At 17.4% G+C, this 22,430-nt stretch overlaps 1 protein-coding gene across 6 annotated transcripts in view; it reads left to right on the plus strand.

The window, feature by feature from the left end:
• LOC100871824 (ectonucleoside triphosphate diphosphohydrolase 5) overlaps positions 1-8,725 on the plus strand; it is a 22,243-nt gene extending 13,518 nt beyond the window's left edge. For 2 of the 6 annotated variants that reach the window (XR_015294235.1, XR_015294519.1), the window contains exons 5-8: positions 2,559-2,987; positions 5,071-5,247; positions 5,881-6,035; positions 8,450-8,725. Coding sequence is in view for 2 of the 6 variants with exons in the window: in XM_086914020.1 (XP_086770146.1) it covers positions 2,559-2,987; positions 5,071-5,247; positions 5,881-5,958 (684 nt within the window). In the remaining 4 variants the exon portion in view is untranslated. Of the gene's footprint in view, positions 1-2,558; positions 2,988-5,070; positions 5,248-5,880; positions 6,445-6,777; positions 7,220-8,449 lie in introns of those variants that run through there. The other 4 variants (XR_015294300.1, XR_015294583.1, XM_086914020.1 and 1 more) reach the window with 2 other exon arrangements.
• The last annotated feature ends 13,705 nt before the right edge of the window (positions 8,726-22,430 follow it).

Consider the following 22,430-nt stretch of genomic DNA (forward strand, 5'->3'; position numbering starts at 1 on the left):
TTTTATGAATTTTTGATAATCTTACAAAAAAATATATTAAACAAAAGTTAATCTATTTTTAATGTTAAATCAAATATTTTTTTAATAAAAAAAAATTACATTGAATTTTTATATAACATTATATTTCTGATTTTATATTAATTAATGATAGAAGACGAATCTCTTATATTATATTCATGAAATAATTTTTAATTTAAAAATATGAAATATATCAAATGATCCATTTGGTAACATTAATGGATGATTAGATATTTACGATCTTATTCAATCTCTCTTGGCTATCTCAGTTTCTTTGATTTGTCTTAGATTTCTTTCTGTGAATTCATTTACAATCAGTAGTTAAATTGATTCAAAACATTGAAATCATTTAAAACGGTAATAAAATATTATGTGCTGAAAAGTTTATCATAATATTTATTATGTATGAATAATAATTTATTCCATTGACTAGAATTATGTTTACAAAAAAATAGATTAAAATTTGAATAATTATTGTTATATATATAAACATTTTAGATATAAACTTATAAACTTATAAACTTGTAATAACACAATTGAATTATTCAATTATTTCATCGATTTAAAATTTAAAATATAAATTATCTAATAATATATATTTAAAACAATAAATTTGCATTATGTGCTGAAAAATTTGTTACGACAGTATTATAGTAATTATAAATAGTTATTTTATCGATTAGAGTTGTATTTAATATGAAAATTAAACTAAAATTAAAATTTGAATAATTATTGTAATTGAATAAACAATTTTAAACAATAAGATTGCAAGCTATACTATACTATACTATATTATATAATAATATTAAATTAATTTTGTTTATTCTATTGAACTATATTATTTAGCTATGTTCTCTATGTTCTTTATGTAAATCAGATCACTCAAATCTTATATTTTCTATCTATGAAAAAATTTTCACATATTTTCAAAAACGTAGAGATTATATAATAAATAGTATAATGATAAATATATAGTTTATAAACTGTTCATAACTGTTCGAATTGTTAACATTCTTTTTCGAAAACATTATTTCGATTTTGAAGAAAATATTTGAAGAATAATTTTAATTAAATAGTTATATAAATTAATTATTATTAATTATTAATAATTAAAAATTATTTTAATAGATATTTATAATATCTTATATGATAGATATTTTCTGAAAAATTTAATGATTAATATTCTAATAGATTGAAACTGACAATAATTAAAATTATTATATTGTTTAAAAATATTGAAAGTATTATAAGAAAAAAAACAAGGATTTTTTACTATATTTGACAATAATGAAATGAGTAAATCAAATGCAATTACAATAATTATAATAATTACAATAAAATGTCTATTTGGTTCCATATTGAATTTGCTTTGTGGATATTTCAAAGAATTATTAGTAATATAATTCTTATTCAGTAAATAATGATAAATGATGAATATATCTTTTGTAATGAATTTGCCACTAAAATTAAAGAAATGAAATAAATAATATTTAAAATAGTTTTACAAATATAATAAAATATAATATAATAAGAAAATAATAGAATTCTACTTTTTGGAGACCGGACGATTTTATCTTAAATTCTTAAAATATTGTATTGAATATTCTTTAAGTAAATTAGGATTTTTTCTTTTTCAATTTCAATTTTTGTTTTTATCATACTTGATTGATAATGGATTCTTCTATAAGACAATAATTTTCATAGAAAGATTTAAAAATAACATCATTTCACACGTATTATTTTTCTTGTTCCAAAACATTAAAAACTTTGATAAATATAATCTAAAATAATTTATATTATTTTAAAAAATTTATCTGTCTCATAGAAATTTATTATTTCTATCGATTACTGGTAACTATTGATAATAATTTCATGGAAAAGAAATTTTATTAATAAATTTATAATCTGGTTCGTAAGCATTCGTAAGCAGCATGGACTAATTGTAAGTATAGAGTTAAGTGGTTGAAGATAAAAACTATATAAACTATATAAACTAAAATCTATAAATTTTTATTTCCTAATATCTCATGATTTTAAAATGAGATATCTTTTATAAAACATATGTTATATAGTATTTCATTATATTTATGTAAAAAAAAAACTACAATATTACTATATATTCAATGTTATACAATTAAAAAAATAATATTTTAAAATTACAAATAATTATAATCTGAATCTATTATTTTCATAAAAAAGTAAAAAAATATTTGTACCTTATTATGTGTATTCTCTTTATATCAAACAACTTTTGTCAAAACATTTTATTAATATTTTTAGTTTCTTGGAAGATATTTCAATAATTTCAATTAAAAATATACTATATTGATATTGATATTTGTTAATCCTATATACGTATTTAAAAAATAATTTTATACATATGCTTATTTATTGTACAAGGTGTAATTATTTTTATAAAAATAAAAAATTAATTAATAAGTTAAGAAAAAATATAAAATGATAGATTTTATAATTTTAATGATTTTTTTTGCTAATAATAAAAAAAATATATTATTAAAATTTATTTAAAATTTATTTAGGAAAAGAAACTCGGTGGACATATATACTCTGTTAATATCTTCAACCATAACATGAGTGTTTATACGCATAGTTACTTGGGCTTGGGTCTTATGGCAGCAAGGAAGGAAATTCTAACACATGGATTGAATTTGGATAATGTAAATCCAAAAAATAAAATAGAAGTACGATCTGAATGTGTAAATCCCATAGTTTCGGCGGAATGGAGTTATGGCGGATTTAATTATCTCGTTAAAGGACCTGTAAATGGAACTCATAAACTGGTAAAAATACAAAATTTTGCTGGTGGAGAAATGGATAGGCCAATTGTCAATTTCTCAGAATGTTTAAAAATTATTGAAAAATATGTTGGCAAAATTAAGAATAAACCGGAAGGTTTAAAAGATCATGAGATCTATGCATTTTCTTACTACTTTGATCGCGCCACTGAGGTAAATTATATAGATTATATAAATTATAATTATTAATTATTATTTTATTGAATTAAAAATAATGCTGTGTGATCACATTATATTAATATTATATATTATATGATGTATGATTTTCATTTTAATACAAAAAATCAGAAAATTCAAACGTGAACTTGAATATAAACAAAAATATGTAATCGAATTTTTGATTTAGTACAAGAATCGTATATAATGCAAAGATTTATATATTGCATTATATATTTTTACATTACTATTTATATATAAATAAATGTTTCTCATTTTTTAATTTTTTCTAGAATTTTAGATATATTAACAAAAAAGTTATTTCTTTGTAAGATTATTGCATTATATATTGTCGTATAAAAAACTTCAATCTTTCAAAAAATATTTTTTCTTTATTAATAATAAAATTATCAGAAATTTATACAATGTATATTATTTACATATTTCTATTGGATTATTTAAATAATCGGTTTTAAATGAAATTTAAATTATTTTTCATTGAATGCAGATTATAATCAATTTAGTATAGGTGATGTAAATTAAATAATTTTTAAATAATTAAAAATGATAGATTTTTCCTTTTAATTATAATTATAAATAAAAATAAGAAGCAGTTATTAAAAGATGAAATTATATATATGCTCACTAAATCGTAAGTTAATAAATAGCAAAGAAAAACCGTAAATTATTTATTATTATATAAAAATTATATAATAAAATTTAATATTATCATTTTTTTACAAATGAATATATTTATAGATTTTTTTCCTATAAAAATTCTTGCTAAAATATTATGAGTTTATAAAATATTTTAAGTTGATTTTAATAATAAAACAAAAAAATATGAATCGAAAAATTCTTACATATTTTTTTCAGTACGTTTTACCAAATATTACATTATTTTCAAATTAAAATATCTCATAAATTAATAATTTACTAGTAATGATTCAAAACATAATTTAGTTGGTTTTTAAAATATAAAAATATATATTGATTAGTAGATTAAAAATTATATTAAAAAAATATTAAATTTCATGTAAAACAAAATTGATCTTTATAAGATCTTTATGTCTATTTGCAAAAAAGATAATCATATCAAATTATTTATCTATGCAATTATTATATGCAATTTTTGTATGAAACATTTTTTTTATATAATATAATAATTAATTTACAAGATATTCGAAATGGTTTGTATTTATTTTATAATATTGGAAAAATAACTTGAAATAACACAAACATGTACAATTTATTACATACATATTAATATTATTATAAAATTAATAGCCATAACGTGTGAAACACCATGACTATTGCGAACTATAGCAGAAAAGATTAATTATCGATGAAGATATTGATTTAGAGTTATTTTCGAAATAAATTGGAATAGGACAAACATGTTTTATTTTGTGTAATATAATTATTTATAATATAATATTTTTAATTATATAAAGATATAAAGAAATAATTCTATATTTCGGAAACAAGTTTATTAAATCGATATCTTCGATATTATTGACAACTGAGTATCTTATCATTTTCTATGTCGCAGTTTATATTAATCATGATGTTTCATACTGTGGCTCATAATTTATATTTATAGGAAAAAAAAGTTAATTTTAGAAAATATTTTTGGAAGATTGATATTTCTGAAAGTTAAAATTAATTTCACAAAAATTAATATATAAAATAAATAATGTTCGATTGAAATTTACTTATTAAGCAATTAAATTTTGTGCTAGACGAATTTAATATATAAATATAAATAGATAGTTTTATCTTTGTCGTGCTATTTTTTCCTCTTTTCATTAACGAGAATATGAATTGCTTATAATTTAATAAATAAACTTTAATGTTTTTATATATAAGTTTTTATGTTTTTTCATAGTTTCTTTTTATTTCTAAAATTGATAAGATATTTTATCAAGATGTCCTGTGAATATAAACTTATTATGAATTAAATGAAAAATTGTTTAATATTATATATTTTATTTTTTTTTTAAACTTCATTAAAATTGATTAATTTATAGAAAATTGAAATCGTAAGTAGATACAATTTTATTTTGTATTGATATTTCAGGTTAGCCTTGTTGATCCTTTTTCTGGTGGAATTATCCAAGTAAGTGCATTTCTAAAACAAGCAATAGATGCCTGTGATTATCCAAATACTGAGCAACCTTTCACTTGTCTCGATTTGACATTTATTTATATTCTTCTTCGTGATGGATTTGGTTTGGATCCTACTACAAAACTTTATGTAAGAATACAACTTAAAATATAACTTTTATATCGTAGATATAAAAGTCTTAATATATTCATAAGATACTTTTAGAGGGTCGATTTTAGAGAGTCAAAATAAATACAAAAGTTTATGTATAAAAAAGTGTCAATTGAAATTTATTTATTAAGTTTTATATATTATAAATAATTGAAATTTATATTTGACAAAGCGATACAAAATAAGATTATTTTATTTTTGTTATACTGCATCACACTCTTCCTTTGTTTTATTAAACATAAATTTAGATTATAACTTAATAAATAACTAATAATTTAATAAATAAACTTCAATAGATTTTTGTCTGTATTGATCTCCAACATCAATCTTCTAAAGTGTTCCATAAATATATTAATATATGATGGAATGCGGAATTTATGTCGCATTCTTTATATATTCTAGTATATAGTCTATTTAAAAAAAAATATATTCAAATATAATCAAAATTTATGAAAATAATTTTAAGGATATTAAAATTTATCATGTAAAATAATAATATTTCTAAATTTTTTGTTAATTTGAAGTTTTATATTGTTATTAATAAATTAATTTTTTTACGTATAATAGACTATTAAAATGACATTTAATGTAATAATTATTTGTTTTTATTAGCTTTATAAAAAGATCAATGGACATGAATTAAGTTGGGCTCTCGGGGCTGCATTCAACATTATCCAAAATGGCCTTTAATGCATCCAAAATATAGGAAAAGAAATTACAAATATTTTTACACAAGATTAAAAAAATTTAACATATTTTTTATCTATGTAAGTATTTGTTTTAGTTAAAAAAATATTAATTTACTTATGTTCTTTTTGTTATAATATGTTCTGTTATTTGAACTTTCTGACTAATAATGTATTATACTAGTTATTTTTTATTATTTTTTAAACATTCTGTTTTAAATAGTATTTAAAGGAAATGAACATTATATATTTAAATAAATCAGAGATTTTACACACACACACACACACACACACACACACACACACACACACACACACACACACACACACACACACACACACACACACACAAATCAATATTAATATACAATGTATAAAGTTCTCAAAAATTTTGTTAAATTATTTATTTTTACTATGATAAATAATAATTTTAATTTTAATAGTAATATTATTAAGCAATATATCTAAAAATATATAAATTTTTTAAGAATTTCTGATACAAAAATTAATTTTTATATATGACAATATTAATTGTACATAACCTTTATTTTTGTAACATAAACTTTATTTTTTCATTTCTTCTTAATACAATTATTTTAAATTGAAATAATAGATAAGATTAAATTTCTTAAATTGCTCAAATTAGATTTTATTTTTTATGAATCTGTTTTATTATATGTAATTTTTGATAGTTTCATAATTTATTAAAAATAATTAATATATTATTATATATTGAAATTAATTAAAAACTTAAATAATAAACTTAAATTTTATTTTTTATTAGATCATTGCATTAGATTTTTTTCATAATTTTTCGTTTTAGAATGAAACAAAGAAATTATAAAAATGATTAAAACATTAAAACATGTAAGATAGAAATTCTTATCTTTCATGTATTGATGAATAAAACTTTTTTAATGATCATATATATTTTATATTCAAGAAAATTAATTTTTATTCTAAAAAGTGTGATAATTTTATCATTGTATAATTGCACAAAAATATAATATTTTATATAATATGATATTTTAATAAAATATTATAATTTTCAATCATTTAGCGAAAATTTGTATAAATTTATATGCAAATATTTTTAATATTGTTGTTAATTGTTAATTAATTGCATAATGTATAATTGTATAAAAGTGTAATGTTTTCATAAAATATTATAATTTTAAATTTTTTAGTAAAAATTTATATGAATTTGTAAAAAATATAGTTAAAATTTAAATGTAAAATCTTAATAAAAATGTATTATATTTCTATTTCTGGTATCCAAATTTTATTAAGAATTACTGAATTATAAATTTTTATTGTCAAGATCTTAATTTATTTATGCAAATATAAATCGCAATATGCAAACATACAATTCCAAAAATTTACCTTAAAAAAATATAATGAAAATTAATCTAATAATTATTAATTAATTAAAATTTATTTATATATTTAAATATATAAATTTATTAATATATTATTATATAAATTTATATATATTTAAATATATAATTATGTAATATATAATTTAAATGAATAATATATAATCAATATATCAATAATATATAATCAAAGAAATATTTTATTATAATTTTTACGAATATATCTATAAAAAATAACATTTAATCAAAAATTAACTTTTTTATATGATTTTTAAATTATTTAAATTTTTTACAATAATTTTTTGAATAAAATATAATCAATCAAAAATTAAATATTCAATATAAATAATCAAAAATTTTTTGGGAGAATCGTGTTTTAAAAAAAATTAAATTTTCAATTAAAATTTTAAACAAGATATTTTTATGGAATGTAAAAAATATATTAAAAATATATTTGAAAAATATATTATAAATATTTTATAGATATATTTTTTCATAATATAATATTTTAAAAACTATAATATAATTCATATAAAAAATTATTTAAAATATAAAATAAAATATAAAATATAAAATAAATAATTCAAAGATAGATAATTTACTTATTTATTAGATATATATTAGAATTTAAAATATTTATATTGATTTACAAAAATAATAACAATGAAAATAAAAATTTAGAATGATAATTAAAATTTTTAACTTATGAACAATAATAAATTTTAAAGAGAATAAATATTGATTTATAAATCTATTTCAATATAGATATTGTTGTCATATACATTATGTGACTATATCATTTAATATATTTAAATTAATTTCTAGATGAATAATGTAGCATCATTTGTTCATTTATGAATAATTTTTATTATTAAATTATATATATTTTTCTTGTATATTTACATTTATAATACATTTATAATACATTTTAATCGCAATTAGAATTAAATAGTAGGTGACTTTTTTTTGAGATTTTCTCCTTGAATTTAACTTAAGCGAAAGTTAAAAAATAAGTTAGTTAAAAATCAGTCGATTTAAATTTTATTCAATAGTTGCTTTTTCCGATTATTTTAAAATAATTGATATTTTATTGTTTACAATTATTTCTTTATTTTCTAGTGATTAAGCAGCTTTTTAATTGATAGAGATTAAGAGAGATTATAATACTATACATCAAATGAAAAAAATATAAATTATAATATAAAAAATAATTTACATATAAATTTTTCATTTGTCATTCAATAAAATATTTGTTGATATTATAATGAAATATTAATGAAATTCAGCACAAATAATATAATAAGTATATAAATAAAGGTAATTATAAAAATATAAAAATTTATTTTATTTTTATATTATTATCTTAATCTTAATAAAGTTATGTGTAAACAACAATCTCGAATTATAAATTGTTTTAAATTTCATTATGTATTAACAAACTATAATATATGTACAGTATAATACTTATCCATTTTTTTATTAAATATATATAAATTTTTTTAAATATTTTTTAAAGTCCTAAAACAATTTTTGTTATAAATATTAATATCTTTATTCTATCATATATCAATGGGAAATTTTTAATTCAACTATTGAAAGATTTTTAATAATAATCGATATATCAAAACTTTCAAAATATATTGAAATTTTATAAATATATATGAAGTGGATTTACAAAATTAAATAAATATTATTGAACTTACTACATAATGATAATTTATTGTAATAATAATAATATTGTTAGAAATAACGAAATTGATAATAATAATTAAACACAAAGTGTCGTGATTCATGTAACGCGCATGTACATATGCGAATAGTGAAATAAGGAAGAAAACCTAATCGAGTGAAAGCTAAGGTCAAAAGGCCAATAAACGTTCCCGGATGAGTCGATAAGCTACATAATAGCAAAATACCAATTGCGTTTCTCTACTTTCCTTTTTCTTATTCAGCATTTATACTATGTAACCTATACAATCAACTCGCCATATGATTGTAAGTGGTAAGATCGATCAGTTTTCATAGATTAAAAATTATTTCAAGATTTGCAATTTTCATCTATTATCACTGATAACTTATTTGTTAGGAAGTTCAAAAAAAAAAGTTTGGTTCTAAACATTTCTATTTTTAGTTAATTATTAATGAATAAATACTGAAGAAACTTACAATTAGATATAAGATGAAGTTAATTGCCAATTAAGTCTGATAGCTAGCAAGATTCATTAAATGAGTTCTATAATTATTGTTCATTGTTTTAAATATTAATCATTAGGTAAGTGACTTTCCATAACTCATAAATGATTTCTTGATTTTATTTCGACATAGTTTTTACGTTTCATTGTTCTAATATAATTAATAATAATATAATTATTAATTAATAATAATTAATATAATTAATAATAATATATTTAAATAAAATGATAATAATAATGTATATTATATTTAAATAAGTGAATTCATTCTAAATATCATATCGTAAAATAATATAAAAACAATATAAAAATTATTTTTCTTAATTTCTGTAAATTCTTTATTATCTAAGAGAACATTAGAAAGTAGTATCTGATGATTTTTATTATTATTTAAATTTATTTTCATTTTATTATTATTTAAATTTATCAATTTTTCAATTAATTAATGAATTAATAATAATTTAATCAATGTTCAAGAAACTAGTATCTTATATAATAATTTATTAGTAATTTATAATCAATTAAAAATAAAATATATAATATATATATATATATATATATAGATATGTTCAATAAATTTTTAAAAATATAATATAATATTATATATATAGAAAATATATTAATAAATAATATAAATTAAAATATAATTAATAAATTGGCAATAGGTTGTTAGTATATAATATTATATAATTTTTCTAGATGATATATGGATAATATAAAAATAATTTGTATTTTTAAATGAAAAATTTTTTTAATAAAAAATTATTTTCAAATTTTTAATTAATTACAGCTTTTTTAATTAAATACAGCTTTACTTTTCATAAAAAAATATTAATAAAATCTAGTATATAAAAAATAAGAAATAAGTGATATCATATTATTCATATCTTTTTTGTCTTTTATATCTATAATATATTTTACAAATTTTAAATACACCTAATATCACCTAAACTAATAATTTTTTCACATAAATAGTTTAATATTTTTTTATAAAAAATAACAAATTACATTAATCATTACAATGCATTAAAAATTATATGATTATGCTAATTAATCTCTATGTGTCTATCTACAGAAAAGCTCTAAATTGCATGTATCATTTTATATTAAATAATTTTTATAAAAATGTTTTTTTCTAACATTTTTTCTTTAAAAATTATTCCGCTATATTTAAATGAAACATACATTGTATAATTTTTTGTTATATCAATTCATTTATTATATCATTTTTTAAAAAATAAAAATTTCGATTTTTGGCTAACATTTTATTGCATTTTTGCTTTATTTATAATTATGAATGATCTAATATTGTTATTAAATTAATGCACAGTTTGTATTTATTATTAATATAATCAATTAATGTTTATCATGTTTATCAGTCAAAAATTTTTATATTAAAATAAGTATAATATATTGCTGCTGAAATTGAAACAGGAGCAAATAATTCTTTTCATTGTTTATGAATATACGATATTATATGATTTTCTTTGTAAATATGTATATTTTCAATATGTGTTATTTATGAATATATTGGGTCTGTAAAAATCAACAAATTGCATACCTTCAAATTATTAGTAATGCACAGCACTTATTTAATTAGATAAATATTTATAATTTTAAATTTTAGATCTTTTTATTAGAAAGAATTTAATTTAACTATTAAAATCAAAGAATGATACTGAAAAAAAATATTAAAAAACGAAGAAAATAATAAATGAAAAAAAAATAATACAAAATATCCTTATAATTTTAATTATATTTATTATATTAAAATTATCCAAATATACAATCAAATAAAGAAAGTTATATTAAATATAATTTTTAAATTTCTAATAAATGTAATCAAAATTTTGATTTTTAAAATTGTGTTTATCTCAAATTATTTATTTTTTTTAAATAATGACATAAGATCATAATATAGCGACTATAAAAATTATTTTTCAATGACTTTTTTTTACTAAATACTGTATTATATTATATATTATTCTATAATTGATTAACTAAATAGTAAATATTATAAATGTACAAATATTCTTTCTCCATATTTTAAAAAATAATATTAATAATTGTTTTAATATCTTATATATATATATATATATATATATATATATATATATGAATTGATATTTTTTAATTATTCAATTTATTTATTTATTATTTTTTTTTATTTATTAAAAATTTATTTATTAATTCGATACTTGAATCATTGAATAATTGATTAAATGATAAATCAATCAATCGATGAAGACTTTTTTATCTTAAAACTTTTTTTAACAGTATTTTTTCGACTTCACTTTTATCATTTAATCCGCTCACTCAATAAATTATTCTATTTTTCAATAATTTCGTAATGACAATAGATCAGTACATATATTTTGAGATATTTGAGATAAAATTGATCATATGTTTAATTCTCAATATTTTATAGCTATTCTAAAATATTTTGTTATATTTTTCTTTTAAATAATTTGCTATTATTTTTATGATATTGAATACGATATATAGTAATCAGAATACTATTTTATTAAACCATAAAATTATTTTCTATCAATTATTTACCGTAAAAAATTACTTCTTCTTATTTTTATATATACATATAGCAACATTTGTCACTTAATTAATTCAGTAAACGATTTGCTCTTCTTCAAATGATAAAATATGTAAGAAATAACACTTTCATATTATAATATCTCAATCTTTTGATTTTAATATTGATTTGGAATATATATATTTAAATATATATATGGAATATATTTAAAGATTTGGAAGGATTCTTTTCATAATTATATTTTTAATTATTGATTAAATATATCATTGATTCATCTATTATTTTTTTGACCAGAATATGAAAATTTTAAAATATGCTTGTATAATAATAATTCATTCTTCTTTAATTATTTTCCTTATTAAAATAAAATATTTTTCTTATGATGATCATGTTTTCATTGTCTTATTGTTTACATATATGATGAGTTTTTGATTCATTTTATAATTTTATATTAATTTTCAATGATATGAATATATGAATTTGTTAATAAAATATTATTTTTTTGATCCATTAGATCGATAATTTTAAACTATACAGATCCTATACAAATTTAGATATAATAGTTATTCTTTCATCTTCCACGTATCTCAATTATTATAAAGTTATCGTTTTAAAACTATTACTAACTTATCAAAAAATTTAACAACTTATTTACATAATTAGAATTTTCATTTCTTCGTTCAAGTGCTCAAGTATTTTTTGGTTAATACTTTTAAAAATACATAGAATTTCTTTGAAATATATTGACAAAAAAAAATGAATATAAAATATATTCAAAAATTATATTTAAATACAATCAACAATCAAACAAAATATTTATAAATATATAAATAAAACATTTTATTTATAAATATTTATATTTTACAATAGAAAATATAAGAAAATAAAAATTGAAATTTAATCATTTTTATAATTTTTAAAAATTATTAATAAAATTAAATTATGTTCTATGAATCATATTAAATATGTTTATAACAAAAACAACGAAAACTGAGAACTATTAAATGTTTTTTTCTAATTTTTATAGATAATTGAATAAATAATATTTATATGATATATATTTGAATGAAATGAATTATATCGTTACATATCATAATATTTAATACACATTTTTATTAATCATTATATCATTATATTAATTTTAATAAATAGCATCATATTTTCTAATATATGGTATATGTCATCATATGTATATATTTTCTAATATATCAATCAATGCAATAATTTTTTAAAAATTTAAGTCATTTGTAATAAAAAATTAATTCAGAAAATATTCTTTAATTTCAAAAAATCATATAGACGAAAGAAACAAATGCATTACTTCAAATATATCAATGTATTCATTGTTAAAATATTAATAACTATTTTAAACTAAGATTAGTTAAGATTAATAATAAATGTTAAGATTAATAAATTCTTTCAAATTAAATCATTTGTTTTAAATATAATTTAATTCAATTGAACTGATATCAATAATTTTATAAAAACTATCGATTCAAGATTTAATAATCAGAAAGGGGAAAAAAAAAAAGAAAAATTAAAAATTAACATCAGAAGCAAGAAGAAGAAAAAAAAAAGTACTGTAGCTGTAACATGAATTGAGGGGAAAGCTGTGTGCAATATCGTGAAAGGAAGAAGAAGGAAACGAAAGCGAGCTCTCTCACACATTCTTACGCAGCTGAGAAGATGCTCTTGTAAGAATTCTTACTGTGAATCCCTGGAAAACTATCGAGAAAGAAAGAAAGAGAGAGAGAGAGAGAGAGAGAGAGAGAGAGAGAGAGAGAGAGAGAGAGAGAGATGAGTGAGAGAGAGAGAGAGAGAGAGAGAGAGAGAGAGAGAGAGAGAGAGAGAGAGAGAGAGAGAGAGAGAGAGAAGTGGGGATACAAAAAAGCAACGTCTGCCAAGCAGCAACTTTCACATCACCACCACATGAAGCTTCTTTTCGGCTTCCTGGAACATTACAGGATCAAGATTTACCAATCTTACGATCAGATCATTTTACGGTTAACTTGAAAGGTCATTTCTCGGTCTCTTTCTGAAAAAAATTGAAACTTTTTTCGATTTAACTCTTTCTCTTTCTTTCTCTCTCTTGTTTTTTTATGCCGTGTTTCATTTATTTAAATAGTTAAACAAATCTATAATTTATCCATAATTGTTTTTCTTTTTTACTATATTATTACTTTTCTCTTATATCGATTGTGCACGAATGCCTTTCACTAATTATGTATTGACTTAGAATATGTTTACAAAGAAGAATCTGCATAAAGTGTTTGATATGCTAATCATATAAACATTCACACTTATTTAATACTAATTATATAGAGAAAAAAAAATAGATTCTTCCTGGTGATTTTAATCAACAATTTTTATAATTTTATAAAAATTGATATAAATCATTCTCTAATTTTTTTTACAATAGAAAATTGTAAAATAAGATTTGTTGTGAAAATTTTAATAAAGGACGATAATTTGAAAAAATACAGGATAATAGAAATTACATCAGGATTTATTTAAAAATTTTTCATCATAGAATATTAATTTTTAATTTACGATAAAAATATATTATTATTACTATTATAATTTATATTTTTTATAGTAATATTCATAATGATATAACCTTTAATATATATAGGATATACATTATCAATTAGATATCTAATATTTCATTTATGCAACGTTTTTTTACGCATCCGGCATTACATTTTTACACTCTGTAATATGATACTTATTAAATCTATATTTCTTTATCAAATAAGTATGTCAATACATGCAAATAAATTTTCGATAAATTTTAAAAATTTTGTAAATTATTGACGGATATTTAGATAAAATAAATAGCTCATTTAAATATTATTTATTATTATTTATTATTATTAATTAAATTTTTCTTAATTTATAATTTCGAAATAAAATTTTGCACTTATTTTAAGTAGTTCCTAAATAAGTAAATTTTGTAAATCTTAAGAGTGATATGTTAAATCTTTTAATATACTTCATCTCGATTTATATTAAAATGATCTTATATACAAGTTAGACAGAATTTTGAAATAGAAAGCAAATACCATGATGAGTAATACTTCAGAAAAGACTATTGAAGTGATATTACTAACTGAAGTAACTATATATTTGATAATGAATACGTTAATAAAATATAGGATTTTCGAAACCAATATTGTACTCAAATTCGATATGATTATAAAATTAAAATAATATATAAATAATATTTTTTAATAATAAAATAAATTTAATAAAAATATTTTGATCTTTATACATCATACTAATAAAGATTTATTTAGTTACATTTTATTGCTAATCATATTTATTGAAAAATTGTTTAAATTATATTTTATTATTGAATAAAATATTATTAGTAAATTATAAGAAACCAAATTTTTTAAAAGTGTTTATATATTTTTGAAAAAAATAATTTTTTTATAAAAAATTATGCAAAAATTATATTATTTTTTTTTTTTCGATTTATATATATATATATATTTATCAGTTCTTAAGAATATTGCAAAAATTTGTTAATCAACCAATATCTTATAATTCATATTTTATTTCTAATTATTAAAATTTCTAATTAATAAAATTTATAGATTTTTTTAAAATTATATTTTACAAATATTATAATTGTTCATTCTACAATTATATATTGATTTGGAAATTCAGTACAATAATTATCAATCTTCTTTTAAAAACGAATAAATTATAAATTAATCATTACATTCTTTTTTATTAAAAAATCCTTCAATTATTTAATTTATTTTTCATCGAATATAGATTTCAATTTGAAATTTCAATTGACCACTTTTTTTTGTATTTATACTGGACAGTCAAAGACTGTACAAGTTTTAAGAATAAATCCCTTCGATGTTCAAAGATTTATCACTGCACTTTCTCCTTCTCAAAGACAGTTTAAAGCATTAATTATACACATTCTTGTATGGTTAACTTGAAGAAAAAAACAATTAACGATACAGTAGCATTAAATATGGCATCATAACAAGTAATTTAAAAAATATAGTTATGGAAAAGATGAATAGTCTATGTAAGAGGAAGGCGTCGATTTCCGTGTCTTCTTCTGGAAAGGCGTCATGACGCAAGTCAGAGAAACTTTCACTTTATGTTTAAACAGCCACTAATCAAGATGAAGACAACTGTCAAGTACATTGCTTTTCTCTTCTCTCTTTTCTATAACTGAAGCTGTTCTCGAAGAAGGTCTTCGAAGTTAAACCTTTTATACGAATTTTATCAAGTTACTTTAAAAATGAATACTAGATGCAATGATTGAATAATTCATCGGTTGATAAGATTTTTTTTATAAATTTTAGCATTAGATTAGACTATGATTAATTAAATTTTTATCTTTAGATTTTTGGAAAGTTCTTTGAATATAAATTTTAAGTTAAATTTTGACCTGAAATAATTTTAATTTAAAATTCTTTACTTATCGTATTTTATAAAATTATAGATATTTCGTTTAAGTTTAATTAAATTAACAATATTATTTTTGTATCAAAAATATAATTTTTGTATCAAATAGAAAAAAGAACTTTCGAAAATAATTTAAATATTTTAAATTTTGGCAAAATGCATTATATATTCTAAAAAAATTAATTCTTTATCATATTTTGGAAGTTTTTTATTGATCGTTTTTAGTCGGTTTTAATATTAATTATTATTTCTTTTTATATAATGTATAAATCAATTTTAATCTGATTAATTAGTTTAATAATAAGTTATTAATATATTTTATATAATTATTTTATTATATATATTTTATTATTTAAATATAATGATACATTATATGATGTTTTATAATTGAGTAATAAAGATTTTATTATAATATAAACTGAAAAAAAATTCAATTTTCTAATTAGACTTTAATTTTATTCTATTACTTGACTACATTCATAAAGTTAAAGAATATTATATGTAAAAAGATAAAGTTTAAATAAAATTATTTTTAAATTAGAAAGTTATTATTAAATTATTAAATTGAAAGTAAAATTTTATTGAGAATTTATTGAGTTTTTATTATATATTATTATAGTTTAATCTTTATGAAATAAGTTAGATCTTTGTATTTATTTTTATTAAAAATATTAATTTTTTTTTTAACTTTATTTTTCAATTATATATATTATATATATAATATATATATATATATATATACATATATATATATATATATTCATGTATATATATATAGTATATCATCATTATAACGAAGAGAAAAACAATTTCAATAGTTTTTTTTAATGCATATGACACTTTGATTCAATTTATAATAATTTCATATTGTATTAATTTAATTTTTTTTCCCATTCATAATTAACATTATTTTATTAATTATGAATATGAAATAAAATTAATTTCAAGTTAAATCTTAAAACAAAATTCAAAATTATTTAAAATTGATTTTGATCGTTTAATATTTCGTGTCTTCACATGATTCTCTTTATAATTAACGAATAATAATAATTTTATTTGGTTACAATTGATATTTGACAGTTAAAATTACGATTATAAAAAATACATTCGTGCGAATTAGTGAATACACACCATAAATAATTCTTATAAGCACAGACGAATATAATTTGTTAGATGCTGTAGAAAGAAAAAACTAAGCATTTAAAAACTTTATCATTAAAAATTTTACTTGTAATTTATTTATTAATTATTGTAAATTATTGTAAATTATTAATATGTATTAATAATTTTTTGAATACATCAAATAATTATAATATATTATAAATATTTTAAAATCTATAAAATATAACAAAAAAATAAATTGTAGAATTTGATTAACATACAATGTAGTATATTTACAAATATGTAATAATATATGTAATAATATAGTTATACAATGTAGACACCTTCATAAAAATTTAATCGTTTAACCTAAAACGATACTTTATTTCTGCAGAATATATTCGCATATTCGTGTATACTATAACTTTAATCTGATATAAATCTTTTGACGACAATTGCGTATGATGCAATAATGATGCCTTCATGTGAATATGCCGTGTTGATGAATTACAGTTAGTACTTACAATTAGTTTCCCACAGTAGATAGTGTAGGCCAAAACTTTTTCTAGCTTGTATAATTTCAGATGAAAGATCATACACATTTCACAATATAACATTTACATAGTTTATCTCATCATATACAAAATTGAATCATACGAAACTGCATGTAGAGTTAATTTCTCTTTATTCACGTGAATGCATACATTAATCCTGACTCAACATAGAAATTATTTGCTATCTGTTTAACATTGTAGTTATAGTTTGTTTAACTAATACGTATATATGACTACTTTCGAAATGTTGTTTAGAAGATTTGTTTTAACATTAAACTGGTAATAAGTATAAGTGTGAATAAAAACATTTTTAAGTGTGTTTTCTGTTTGCTTTTAATTTATGAAAATCTTACTTAATTTTGTTTAATTTTTACAAAAGGAAAAAGTTGTTTAAAATTACTATAGAAATTAAAAGTCAAACTTTGTTCTCTCATTTTTGCGATATTCTATATGTATATATAGATATACATTCTATAGGTATATAAATGTAAGCAAAAATCAATATATAATGTTATTTTATTATACATAAAAATGTATATAAAAAATATATACATATATAATATATGATATAAAAATATAAAATATAAAAATAAAATATAAAATATTTTTAAAATTTTATTTTATGCGAAATATAAATTTTGTATGATTTAAAAATCTTAGTATTTAGCAATCAATATTTCTGTTGAATATGGTCAGGTTTTACAATATGTTAATAATTTTCCAAATTTGGCCTTTTCATTATATGTTTTCCTGCGAACATGAAAGAATTAAAATGAAATGCAGTTTCGTGTAATTAAAATTTAATCGTACTATTTTATATTACTTCCATATAATAATTTTATATTATAAAATACTTTATATGTAATAGTATAAAAATATATATGTATTAAATTATTTATTTTTCTCTATTATTTATTTGTTGTAATTAGACATTGGTGAAATTTAGAGAAATATTTCTATATTAACGATATAGAACGAAATGTTTTATATTAACGAATAAAAGAAAATTCATTTTTTATTATTTGAATGAAAAATTTTGGAATTTTAAAAATTAAATTTTACATTTTTTCCCCATATCATTTCTTCTATATTAATTCATATTAATTGTTATAAATTATTGAAAAAATGATCTATTATGTAAGATATTCTCGAAATCATGCATTCGAATGATAGTCAAAAATAAATAAAAAAATAAAAAAAAACAATTTTAATTTAAAGTTTCAAATAAATTAAATTTAAAAAATTTTTAAATAAAATTAGCTAATTTGTCAAAATACGAATGAATTATCGATAGAAAGTAATTCTACATGAGAAAATAAAAATATAAAATAAATTTTTTTTATTTAAAAATTAATTTTCAAGAAAATTGAAAATTCCTCAGTTACATGATTTCTTAACTATAAATGTTTAATCTTTTCTCAGAAACAAAAACATAAGTTGTAAAATTTTATTTTTTACTATAGAGTAATTAATAATTCATTTGTACTCAATCGGGAATTAGCCACTTATTATATTTGAAAATTTTTTAAACTTGATTTACTTAAAAATGAAATCTTAAATTTTATAAAAAAATTTTATTTTTTTTTTTTATTTATCTTTATATGCTCAAAATCATCACTCGATTAGATTGTGTCATGATTTCGATAATACCCTATATAGATATTTTTAATAAATATAATTAATATTTTAAAGATTTTTAAAAGAATTAATATTAATCTGATATTATTTTTAAAATTTTCAAAATTTATAAATTTATAAAGATTTTTTTGTTACTTTTAAATTTTAAATTATATACAAAGTAATGTTTTTTATTATTTTTGATTTTTCAATTAATTTTTTTTTTAAATTTGCGTATTATTTAATATTAAATTATTTAATATTTGTTAATTATATTATAATACTTATAATACTTAATAATACTAATAATTATATTATAATATTATAACAAATGTTATATTATAGTATAATTATATTATGATTTATTATAATTAAAATTATAAATTAATATTAATTAAATTTTATTTACTTAAAATAATAAATTTTATTTTATTATTATATGTATTTTCCTACTATTATCTTTTGCATATTAACTTGTGTAATATGTATATAAAAGCTAAGATTGCATTAAGAGTGTAATTTCATTTTCTTCCAATGTTACTTAAAAGATATAATTATTGTCATCATTGTCATTGGATAATTACAAGTTATTAGTAGAATTACTGCCATTAATTTCTTATTCTATCTCACTAATTGCATCATTCTAATTATGAGTATTATAGTTATTATTGCACAATAATTTGTTATGCTACTGAATAATTAATAAACTATTAATATTATCTAATAATCCTAATAATAAGATCTAATAATAAAAAAAGAAGTCATTTGTAATTAATAGTGAATATAACGATAAGTGAATCATAATTTTATTAGGTTTTTTTTATTGATATTTTAAAGTTATATATAAAAAAATATTTCATCTAATTCAAACTTATTTTAAACTTATTTTTAAAAAACTTATATTTTTTTTTATTCTTATCTATTTAATAGATTCTTTATGTTTTCAGTTTTTAAAAATAAATAGGCATAAAATACTATGTATATACTATAATTTAAAAGATAAAGTGAAAAAATTTGTAATTTAAATGTTTAAGAATATAAATTTATCAAAACAAAACAATAAATTTTTATAAAAAGATATGATTATTTCTATAAACTGAAATATATAAAATTCTATACTATAAAATGCAATAACAAATATTAAAAAAAAAAATCGATAAAATCGATTAACAGAAAAATAAAAAATAACTTTTAATTTAAAATACATTATTAATTGAAAAATACATTTAACTAAATAAATCTTTATAAAAAATTATTATTATAAGTTTTTTCTTGGATTTATAAAACGTTTCAATACAGTTATATATCTAAAAAATTACTTGTATTATTTTTTTTTAGAATGTTTTAACAATGATTTATATTACGGATCAAAGGTTTTATATTATCTATACATATATATGCTATACTTCATATCGTATATAAAAAAATATATATTTAAAAATATACTTTATATATATTTAATAATTAAAAAATATTTAACAACATTTTTTCAGAATTAATATAAAATATAATTATTTTAAAAAATGTTCGAATATATAATTTTCATTTCTGTTTTACATCTAAATATATAATAAAAGATAATAAAAATATATATATTTAAATATATATTAATATAAAAGAGTAGGAATAAAAATAATTGAATTCATTTATGTAATTTAAGTTCGTAATTTTATTTTTTGATTTTTTATATTTTTTATATTGAAATAATATTTATTTTGTTTTTAATAAAAAATAAGAAATAATTGTTTTCTTTCTATTTATTTGATCATGTATAAAATTAATGTAATATAATATATAGATACATAATTTATAATATTCTATTCTATTTTTTAGTTTTATTTTGGCGAATATCTCTTATTTTTCGTATATAAAAAGTTTTTTTGGTAAGTGATAGCTATATGTAAATATAAAATGATTTTTATTTTTATACGAAAGTATGTTTGCTCTCAAAGGACAATTTCACAAATGACTTTCTCTGGCCCTCTTAAAGAGGTGAAAAGCAGCACAATAGAAATTGAAAGTTTATGATGTTTTAGTTCATATAGAAAATTATAATCGAAATATAATTGGAAATAATTGGTCAAATATTGTTTTAAAGAAGATAATTTCACAATTTGTTAATAAATTTAAGATTTTGAAACTATTATATATAAATTATAATTATAAATTTGTAAAAAATTATAATTTAATAATTTATTAATTCAAAATTTATTATTTATTATTATTTTTATAAAGAAACAAATAATTAAACAAAACAAATAATTAAATCATTTTATTGTAATCTCTATTCGAGAATTTTGTAAATATTATAAAATTCATTTGAAAATATAATTAGTTAAAATAAAAGTTTTCAATTATCAATTATTAAATTGTTTAATTAATAATAATAAAATAATCAAATAATCAACTTGATTTAAAATATTTCTTAATCGAATTTAAAATTCAAGAATCTTTTCCGAAATTGTCCAATTTTTGCAATCTGATTTTCATTATCTTATTGAAAATGAATATCGGCCGAGTATCGATAGTTAAATGCTTGTTTTCCATATTGTTGCATTCTTTTATTTTTTTTTTTACTTACTATATCTATTTTAATGCCATTCAATTATATATGTAATCGATGATGTAGAAAACAAACATATCGATCGATA

This window comes from Apis florea, unplaced genomic scaffold (genome assembly GCF_048593485.1).
Source record: "Apis florea isolate Af1SG1 unplaced genomic scaffold, ASM4859348v1 contig_1404_pilon, whole genome shotgun sequence".
In the NCBI taxonomy this organism is placed as follows: domain Eukaryota; kingdom Metazoa; phylum Arthropoda; class Insecta; order Hymenoptera; family Apidae; genus Apis; species Apis florea.